The following is a 10,834-nucleotide window of genomic DNA, read 5'->3' on the forward strand; positions in this document are numbered from 1 at the left end:
AATCAAAATTGCGGAAAGTCGTTTGTAATTTTTTTCTCGAGAAAAAAAAATGTCTAAGCGAGGAAAGGAATATTAAGTGATCAAAAAAAAATATAAATAAATAAATAAATAAAAGTAATAAAAAGGAAAAGGAAAAAACAAAAGCGGATTCCGAATTAAGGAAAAAAAGAAAAAGAAAAAAAGAAAAAGAAAAATGGAAAAATAACCGTGGAACATCTTCGTTGTCTATTTTTAGAAAAGAAAATTCTATTTCGCATGCGAGCATAAAAGGCAAACACTTGACGATACCTAGCTTGCCAGCCAATGCATGCTAGAAGTGATATCATAATGCACAGTGCACAGCTTGTGAGCGCATTTGAGAAATATGTTGGTATAACATGGACGATTTAGATTTGTTTAATCTCCTTCTGTCTACGTCTATCTTTCTCTTTTTCCTTTTTTATAACTTGTCCTCCGCTCTATTTATCTATTTATCCATCTCTCTCTCTCTCTCTCTCCCTCTCTCTCTCTCTTTCTCTTTCTCTTTCTCTTTCACCCTCTCTCTCTCGCTCTCTCTTTCTCTCGCTTTCTCTCTATCTTTCTCTCTCTCTCTCAAATTAACTCCACTATGCATCTTCACGAATCTTTGCATAATTAATACAATAGAAACTTTCCTCTGCGATTGAGAAAGAGATTTATATGAATTTCTCTGGCTCGTCCTTGTTGATGCGAACTGTTTTTGGTAAAATAGTTTATCCAAGTTATAATTACCCAACTATGTATGTATGTTCGTTTTCGTAAATCGTATGTATTATTACAATAATAATAGTAGTAACAAACTAATAGTAGTGGTAGTAATTGTAATAGCAGTAGTAGTAGTAGTATTTGTTGTGATAGTAGTAATAGTAGTAGTAGTAATAGTATTAATAGTAGTAGTAACGTAGAAATTAGTTGCAACTTCGATGGAAAACTCAATTAAATATCATATCAAAAAGAAAAAAAAAAAAAAAAAGAAAAGAAAGAAAACCATAACATTCAATCGATCTTAAATCAGTATTATTATACATATATTTATACTATCCATTGTCGATTATAGGGAATGAAAAGTGAGTTTTCGAACGAAATAGAGGAAAGTTTGCAAGCACAGTCACCGATGTATTTAGCGATTAGTTCTAGAGTAGCAAGTTTAGGCGTTAGTTAATTAGTTAGCGTAGCTAACATGTGTAGTGGTTTGTTGCAGACGACCACCATCCTCCCCCCACATTCACTCCGCCAGAACTGCCCAAGATGGTTCACGTGAGAGGTACAGTTACACCTCAATCAAATCCATGCTACAGTCTCGCAAACTGCCTTTCCGAACGTCAACGAGCGCGAAAAAAAAAAGAAAAGAAAAAAAAAAATAATTATCAATATAATAAAATAACGAGAAGCATGATGTCGAGAAAAATATTATCTATATTTCTCTCTATCTATCTATCTATCTATCTATCTATCTATCTATTTATCTATCTAACTTTCTCACTTTCCGAAAGAAAACGTAAAGTAAAAAAAAAAAAAGATATTAACAAAAGATATGTACGAGAATCGCTTTTTTTTAATTTTTAATTGCTCTGCCTAAACAATAATTAATTTGACGATATCGTAACAATGATGTGTGCGGCTTCTTGCAAAATAAAAGATCGTCGATCGAACGAATAACGTTACGTAATTGTGCTTAAGAGCTTTCCTTAAGGTATGATATTCTTTTTTTTTTTTTTTTTTATGTATATATATATATATTATTTTTCTTCTCTTCATATTCGAAACGACTAATTCAAACACAACAAAATATTTTTCATTATCAATGAGATCAATCGCAATCGATACACGAACCGACTGACACTGAATGATACAACAAGAGTTTTAGTGAGGAAATATTAATTTCTATCTCTCGATTTTTTTCTTTTTTATTTACTTTTATTTTTTTTTTTTTTTTAATTATTTTTTCTTTCTTCTTTTTTTTTTTTTTTTTTTTTTAATTTCTTTTTTCAATATTCTTGATGCATGGAAGCGCTTCGTGTCGTAGACTCGTCGTCGTGTATTATTTCTTCATTATTTCCTCTTAAGCTATCGACGAATGCATTTGTTAAAAACTATGGAAGATTTACTTACTTATACATACATATTATAAACGTACGTATATTAATATTACTATTGTTATTGATTATTATTATATATTCGCATATATTACATGTATGTGCGCTTCTTTTGTTCTTGCCGCAGTACGCTCGAAATTATTAAACATTCGATGTTTCTCACACGAAAAAAGGACGTGGATACACGTCGAACTTTGATAATCGCTCGCTGCGATAAAGAAACGTGCGTCTTCTCTTATACGCAATCTTGAAAGAATACGAATATTGAGAATGAAAGGAAGAAATAAAAAAGAAATAAATAGAAAATTATATATAAATTGTAGAAGAAGACGTACGTGTAATTACTACGCTGCTTCGTAAATATTTAAATACATAAATGTCAGGCTTCGAGCATTGGCCGTACTATTTATTTTTGTTGATTTTCTGGCACGTGCTAAAAACTATATAAATTACATGTCTAGGCTGAGTTATGCGCGCCTGTAAGCATGGGGCTCCGTAGGATTTTATCCATCGCTCAGTAATAACGGGGGGGGGTGTTAGATCGCGAACAACGTGATACCCGTGTAATTATAGTGTCTCATTAATGCTGGTTATTTGTTTCGTTAAAAAAAAAAAAGAAAAAAGAAAAAATCAGAAATGTAAAAAAATCTGTTCCTCTAAATTTTGTCAATCGAAAAAATATTTTATGTATATGTCACCGGCATTAATGTGGCCCATCATCGATCACGGTTAGATCATTGATCGTGAAAAAATTAATAGTACCTTATATATTTTAGGTGAGATCAATCGTGAACGAGAAGATCCGAACGGTGAGTCCTTTTATTTTTATCTTTATAGATAGATCCTACTCTCTTTCTCTCTCTCTCTCTCTCTCTCTCTCTCTCTCTCTTTCTCACTCTCTTTCTCACTCTCTCTCTCTCTCTCTTTCTTGAAATTTGTACAATTTCAAATATATATTGTACGATTTTTAGTTTCGATCATTTAAAGATGTTTATACTTAATAGAAATACCTAATGTTTAATCTATTGTAGCAATGAGGAATCATCGAAATTCTGTTGGAATGACAATGATGAATTCGACGAAGCAAGTCAACAAAGTGAAACCGAATGTGAATCGAGCGACGAATGACAGTCTGTCGAGTCCCAATCAGCCTTATAATCAGAGGTATTGACTTAGAGTCAATTCTATCTATTCTTTTTTTTTTTTGATTTTTTTTTTTATAGGACAAATTTCCTTCATCTTTATTAGAAATATTCATATCATTATTAACGGTTTGTTTTATTGATTTTCAGATCGCAAGAAGAATCCGCATATGCTGGCTACCATCTTGCCTATGAAGTGAAGAAACTTATGTACGATATTATTAATTAAACGAAATAGAAACTGTGGTAATAATAAATTTGGATCAGCTTATTAATTTTTGTTATGTTCTTTCTTTTTTTAGGCCAACGAGTAGAGCCTCGGGTGGCACAAACGTAAACAACAACGGTGGTCTTCAAGTTGGCATTGCTGACGATCAGGCAAAGGATTTTGACTTTGAGAAGACCGAAATGAAATACGACTCAACGGGCATGTTCCACTGGAGCCCATCCCGTAATCTCGAAGACTGTATATTAGATCGTAATCAGGCGGCTATGACGGTTCTAAATGGACACGTTGTTGTTTGCCTGTTTGCCGATCCCGACTCGCCTCTTATCGGGTTGAGAAACCTTGTTATGCCATTACGAGCTTCCAATTTCCATTACCACGAGCTTAAACACGTAGTGATAGTTGGGTCTGTGGACTACATCCGCCGCGAATGGAAAATGTTGCAGAACCTACCAAAAATATCGGTGTTGAACGTAAGCCAATATAAAATAGAATTTGATTACTCGATAATTCTAAATTAATTAAGATTATATACTGAAAATAAATTAATTTTTTAAAGGGTTCACCGTTGAGTAGAGCTGATCTGCGAGCAGTCAACGTGAATCTATGCGACATGTGTTGCATCCTGTCGGCAAAAGTGCCTAGCAACGATGACCCCACCCTCGCCGACAAGGAAGCCATCCTCGCATCCCTTAATATAAAGGCCATGACGTTCGACGATACGATCGGAGTGTTAAGTCAAGGTAAGCTCTCCGAGCTTAGAATTAGATCTACGGGTTATACGTTACGTTATCTCGTTAACACGTTGAAAAACATCGATATTTTCCAATGGTACGATTTTAGAAAACTCGTTTAAAAGCTTTGCTTATAAAACTTAATTTGGATCGTATCAACGTGTTAATTACATGATATATATATATATATATATATATATATATATATATATATATATATGTATACTTACTCGTCTATTTCTCGTTTGGATGTGTTCATGATGATATTATTAAACCATGAGTGAAAATTCCAGCGAATAATGAGCAAGGTAATTTGACCACAGTTGGCAGCCCGATCGTACTACAGCGACGAGGATCCGTTTACGGGGCAAACGTGCCAATGATCACAGGTATGAATAAATAAAGATAATAATAAAATAATAACGATGCAATTCAAATGATTTATATCTTTTCAGTATGCCACAACTCGAAAAGAAAAAAAAAAAAAGAACAAGTATAATCTAGACCATTGTTTTGAAATATTAAAGTTTTTAATGATAACGATATATCTCATATTTATAGAACTCGTAAACGACAGCAATGTTCAGTTCCTTGATCAGGATGATGACGATGACCCAGACACGGAACTCTACCTCACACAACCGTTCGCATGTGGTACCGCTTTTGCCGTGAGCGTATTAGATTCGCTCATGTCGACGGTAAATAAATAAATTGAATTGTTTCAAGGATCTTTACTTTGAAAATTATTTATACGATAGCATACTTTTATAAATATTACAGACGTACTTCAATCAAAACGCGCTAACTCTGATTCGTTCTCTGATAACCGGTGGAGCTACGCCCGAATTGGAATTAATTTTGGCAGAAGGTGCCGGTTTAAGAGGGGGTTACAGGTGAAAAATTATTTTTCACACAACACCTGTGTGTTAAAAACACAACTTTCTTTTCTCTTATATCATTTCATTGTTATATATATATATATATATATATATATTATCCTTAGAATTTTATTCACCGATAACATATTCATGCAATAATGACAATATTTTGGATTGAATTTTTTTTAGCACCGCGGACAGTTTAGCCAATAGAGATCGATGTCGAGTTGGTCAAATCGCATTGTATGATGGGCCATTGGCTCAGTATGGCGAAGGAGGCAAGTACGGTGACCTCTTTGTCGCAGCATTAAAATCGTATGGAATGCTGTGCATTGGTCTGTACAGGTACAGGTACCGGAATTTTTTCCCTCTCTCGATGGTATTTATTGGATAATATATGTATTCTGGCTTACAATGATCTTTCTGATTGCTGCCATATTATATATTATTATATATCGCTACCAAAGTCTATGATAATTTTTATCGTATATCATTCTTGTAATAATTACTTCCGTGATTCTTTCATTTTCTGTCGCACAGTTTTGCATTTTCCGTTTTTGCGTCACGAGAACGAAACAATGATCGTGAGTTTTTTCATCCAAAAAATACCTATCATTTTTTATTGTCATCTATTTGTTTAGCATTTAGTTTAATGTTGCAAACTAAAACAGCTTAGTTTAGTTATTTAACATTTTAGTTTAGTTTTATTTTTCAATTTTGTTTTTAGTTTTAACGTTTTATTTAATGTATTATATTTCCAATAATCTTTCAATAATTTCATTCTTCTTCGAGATTTCACTTTTCTTCTTCAAAATTTCATTTTATTTACATACGCTTAACAATTAAGCTTCCTAGCTAATTGTACATACACTACGCTTAGTCTATTTCATAGAATCTTAGCTATTCTTAATTTATCTTAGCGTAGCTTCTTTTTTTTTATTATTATTATTATTATTTTCTTTTTAATTTCATTTCTATTCCATAATATTTATCTTAATTCGATTTAAAGATAGATTATCTAGCTTCCCCAAGTAGATTGCTCTTTATTTCCCGTAACTTGAGTTTTAACACTTTGTTTTATTAAATTCGACGTAGTTATATTGTTAAAAACTCGATAAAACGTGTCGTGAAGTTTATTTACATTTAGCTTTAGCTTACGTGTGAGTGTGTTTTTATGAGTGTATGTCGTTGGATTATGAGTACAAGATCAATGTAGACTTACGAATGAACGTATTTTTTTTAGGTTTCGAGATACAAGTTCGTCGTGCGATGCTTCGTCAAAGAGATACGTCATTACAAATCCACCGGATGACTTCACACTTTTGCCCACAGATCAGGTACTAAAGAAATAATTTCTAAAATATTACGTAATAATTCATAAATCAATAATTCGTAACATTTCTTTGATATCCTTCAAAGATAATTGTACTTGTCGTTTCTATATGTATTTATATTTTTATTGATCATTGAATTAATCATTTTTAACGTTATATTAAATTTCTAAAATAAAATCACTGTCGAAAATCTCTAATTGAATTAATCGAAATTTTCAGGTTTTCGTGCTGATGCAGTTCGATCCAGGACTGGAGTACAGACCCAGCAGAGGTGCCCGTGGCAAAGACGACGCCTCCTGACTGTTGCTGTGTAGCGCCCTCACCGACGGACCTTACTCCTACATCTAATTCACGCGTCGAAGGTCATCATGCCGCCCATCATTCCTGAACTCATCCCGTCTTCTTCGTCGTTCGAGAAAGGAGATGAAATATCACGCGTCCATCATCGAGCCTACGCGAGCCCCGTCCATAGAAAAACCAAGCAAGCGAGCAAGCAAGCAACCAAGCAAGCAAGCAAGCAAGTGAACAAAAAAGAAAAACAAAAAAAGAAAGGAAGAAATTATAAAAACGTCCGTTCTTCCCGTTTAAGTCAACATTATCAAGATTATCAGCCAGCCACGCGAATCCTACCTTTTTTCTCTATCTCTTCTTTATCTCGTTCTTTTTCTCAATCTATTTATTTGTCTATATCTATTTTTTATATTTCTCTGTCTCTCTCTCTTCCTTTCTCTCTCTCTCTCTCTCTCTCTCTCTCTCTCTCTCTCTCTCTCTCTCTCTCTGTCTCTCTTTTTCTTTTTTATTTTGTCACAACCTTATATCCCTTACAGAACTTCCACGTTTCCCTTTTCGATAATATTGCAAATATTGTGTAATAAACGCGTGATCGTGAAGACAAAAAGGTCAAAAGAACGGACGAAAGATTGTAGTACGAAGGAGAGGATTGAGTGGATGGAAAATGGTGGAAGAATAACGAGTGGATAGGAAAATGAAAATCAAGATGAAGAGGAGAAGAAAATAAAAAAAAAAAAAAATTAAAAATAAAAAGGAAAAACGAAAAAGGAGAATTGGGAAATGTTGGTAGTGGCATGGTGAAACATGGTCCGAGGGTAGCTACACGTGGTGCTCTCAAGAATCAATCAAAGTTGTCCTTTCTGCAGCTATAGGACAATTATTAACGCAAGGACTGATTGGCTTATCGCGGAGATAAAATGTGTGATCGAGTCACCCCCTCCCCTTGCCCCTTATACACATAAGAAAGCTCAAGAGAGGAGCGTATATGTATAATAATTTAAGATGCAGGAAAGCGAACAAACAACAACAACAACAAAAACAACGGGAGAAAAGAGAAGCTACAGAGAATAGGTGGGAGGATTGACGTTTCACCGACTCGCGGAGCCTTCCCCGACGTACTGTAAGATGATTCCCAGTGAACTAAAAAACAATAAAAAAATAAAAAAAAAAGAAAATTACAAAGAATAACGCGACGAAGCAACTTAAAAAAGAAGACGAAGTGAAAGAAGCAGAAGAAGAAGAAGAAGAAGAAGAAGAAATAGAAGAAGAAGATAAAGAAGAAGATGAAAAAAGAAATAAAGAAAACAAAAAACATAAGAACAGATAAAAAATCAACGCCTCCGTGTAATTCATTCGGGATTATTTAATTATCGTAGGATTAAAGAGACGAGAAACGAGAATTGTTTTGTTTGTAAGAAAAAGTATAAAGAGATGGAAGAGAAAGAAGAAGACGAAAAAAAATGAGAAAAGGAAGGAAAAGATGGTGCGACGAGGAAGAGTCGAAAGCGATTCGTCGAGACTAATTAAAATAGAAATTAATTGTCCTACGTTCGCCTCACCTCTTTCTTTTTCTCTCTCGTTTTCTCTCTCTCTTTCTCTCCCTCTCTTCCTCTCTCTCTCTCTTTATTTCTCTTTCTCTCTCTCTCTCTCTCTCTCTCTCTTTTTCTCTTTCTCTTTCTCTTCATTTTTCCCTCTCGTCCCTGCAAACCTGACTCTTTTCATACCTCGACGTAAGAAAGAAAAAAAAAAGAAAATGGAAACGCAAAACTTGAAGACGTAAACAAAAGACAAATAGAATAAATAAGCGAAGAGATAAAAATATAGAAATGTTATTATTATTATAAAAGCAAAAAGACAAATGATTTCAATTGATAGGAGGTGCATCGAAGAAGAGGCCAAATCGAGAAGAGATAAAGATAAGAAAATGAAAGAAAGATAAAGGATAGAGAAAATCGGCGACAAAGAGAGATAAAAAATAATAAAAAAAAAAAGAAAGAAAAAAAAGAAAAAAAAAGGAAATACAAAAAGACAAAAATAAATCCAGAGAGAACGAGAAGTGAGTATCGAAAGGATAGAAAGGAGACACAGCTTGATGAGTGCGTATAGAGAGAAGAAAATCGTAGTGTGCCCTGGACTACTACGTACACATGAAAAAAAAAAACAAAAAAGAAAAAAACAAAAAAAAAACAAAAAAAAACAACAAAGAAAATGCAAAAAAAAAATTACCAAAAAAAAGACAAAAAAACTATAAAAAAAAGAAAAATAAAATAACAAAAACGTTGTAACCTTTACCTCGTGTGTCTTGCTTTACACAAACAAATACGAAAGGAACAATACAAATTTTCAATCTCGAGCACTTTGTACAGGTTTTACATATACGCACGCACACGCACATCGTATCGGTGCAAAAGAATATGAAAAAAATGAGATGAAAGAAGATAAAGATAATGGAAGAAATATAAAAACAAGAGGGAAAAAATAAAAAGAAAGAAAGAGGGAAGTAGAAGAGAAAAGAAGAGAAAAATAAGAAGAAGAAGAAACGTATACAACTGTGTTTTTTGAAATAATTTTTTTGTAAGTACGTACGTACGTACGTACGTACGTATCGTGTAGCTTACCGGTTCTCTCTACGATGACCACCACGATCGAAAAAACTTTGGGACGTCGAGGAGCAGCCCCCAAACCCCCTCCTAATCTTAACGATGACGTCGAACGTCGTCGAAAGAGTTAAGAGTCGCGCGTCATCTATGTATGTGTGTGCGTGTCTTTTCTTGCATAAAAAAGAAAGAACTCTGATCTCTCCCGTTCGTTTCATTTGAGAGTTATCATTGTATGATGAAGAAACATTTTGTGTACGTGTGCGTGTGCGTGTTTGTGCGTGCATGCGCGCATGTGTGTGTGTGTGTGTGTGTGTGTGTGCATAAATATACATATACATATATATGCAAATCCATTTTATATATATATATATATATATATATACATATATATATACAGAGGCAAGTACGTGTACATATACGTTCATATATGTGCGTTTTCTTGTATATCTCTTGAAGAAAAACAAAAATCACAACAAAAAAAATAACGAAAAACGTTCGAAGTCGCTCGCATTTCCATCCTTGAGCTATTTCGGCCTGCATTCACCGTCGTCTTCTTTTCTTCATATGTAACTTTCATGCGATTCCTTTTTCTCTCTCTCTCTCTTTCTCTCTCTCTCTCTCTCTCTCTCTCTCTCTGTCTCTCTCTATCTCTTTCTTACTCTCTCTATTTCTATCTTTCGCTATCTAACTATCTATCTATCATTATCTGTCTCTCTTCGTGTTTTTCTTTCGCTAACTGATAAACTAATTTTAATTTTTTTGTTGTTGTATATATGTACGAATAAGAGATAATAGGGTGTTGTTCATTCGTGAACGTCCCAAAGCCTAAAGACAGTTTATAAAACGTTAGGGTATGCGACGAAATAAGGGGGAGACTTTTTTGCAAGGGCACGAATTTAAGAGAATAAAGAGATAGTAAGAAAGTAAGAGGGATGTAATCTAATCGAAGAGATAACGTTGGACGTTAAACACACACACACGCACACATGCACACAAAGATACACGTGCAAACGTATAAAGTGTACGTGTTAAAATTAAGATTCATCGAAATGTTGAGGGAAAAAAAATGTTAGGTAGGATAAAGGAAAAAGAAGAAACAATCAAAAAAAAAAAAAAAGAAAAAAGGAAAAAAAAGAAAAAAAAAGTAAAAAAGAAAAAGAAAGAACAAGAAAAGACAAGAAAAGAGATATGATTTGAACGAAGCCAATCATAATTTTACGTATACACAAAACAAATGTACACACATAAATACGCGACGTGAAGTAAATCGATTATATATAGGTATTATATGCACATATATATGTACACATAGCGCTCTCTCTCTCTCTCTCTTTCTCTCTCTCTCTCTCTCTCTCTCTCTCTCTCTCTCTCTCTCTCTCTCTCTCTCTCTCTCTCTCTCTCTCTTTTATATATTTTTGTGAAACTCACCTATGTATAAAACAAAAGTAAAAAGATAAAAAAAAAAGAAATGAAAAAGAAAAACAAGAAGAAAAATGCAAGAAAATATGAAAACAT

At 33.7% G+C, this 10,834-nt stretch overlaps 1 protein-coding gene across 50 annotated transcripts in view; it reads left to right on the forward strand.

The window, feature by feature from the left end:
• LOC124425408 (calcium-activated potassium channel slowpoke) overlaps positions 1-8,140 on the forward strand; it is a 75,558-nt gene extending 67,418 nt beyond the window's left edge. For 27 of the 50 annotated variants that reach the window (XM_046965735.1, XM_046965709.1, XM_046965788.1 and 24 more), the window contains 12 exons: positions 1,220-1,282; positions 2,891-2,923; positions 3,146-3,278; positions 3,407-3,466; positions 3,559-3,955; positions 4,042-4,225; positions 4,510-4,605; positions 4,778-4,914; positions 4,997-5,109; positions 5,284-5,445; positions 6,338-6,431; positions 6,648-8,140. In XM_046965735.1, the coding sequence (XP_046821691.1) occupies positions 1,220-1,282; positions 2,891-2,923; positions 3,146-3,278; positions 3,407-3,466; positions 3,559-3,955; positions 4,042-4,225; positions 4,510-4,605; positions 4,778-4,914; positions 4,997-5,109; positions 5,284-5,445; positions 6,338-6,431; positions 6,648-6,728 (1,553 nt within the window). In that variant the 3' untranslated portion in view covers positions 6,729-8,140. The remainder of the gene's footprint in view (positions 1-1,219; positions 1,283-2,890; positions 2,924-3,145; positions 3,279-3,406; positions 3,467-3,558; positions 3,956-4,041; positions 4,226-4,509; positions 4,606-4,777; positions 4,915-4,996; positions 5,110-5,283; positions 5,446-6,337; positions 6,432-6,647) is intronic. The other 23 variants (XM_046966125.1, XM_046966106.1, XM_046966055.1 and 20 more) reach the window with 4 other exon arrangements.
• Positions 8,141-10,834: the final 2,694 nt, after the last annotated feature.

Source organism: Vespa crabro, chromosome 1, assembly GCF_910589235.1.
Source record: "Vespa crabro chromosome 1, iyVesCrab1.2, whole genome shotgun sequence".
NCBI classification, from domain to species: Eukaryota; Metazoa; Arthropoda; class Insecta; order Hymenoptera; family Vespidae; genus Vespa; species Vespa crabro.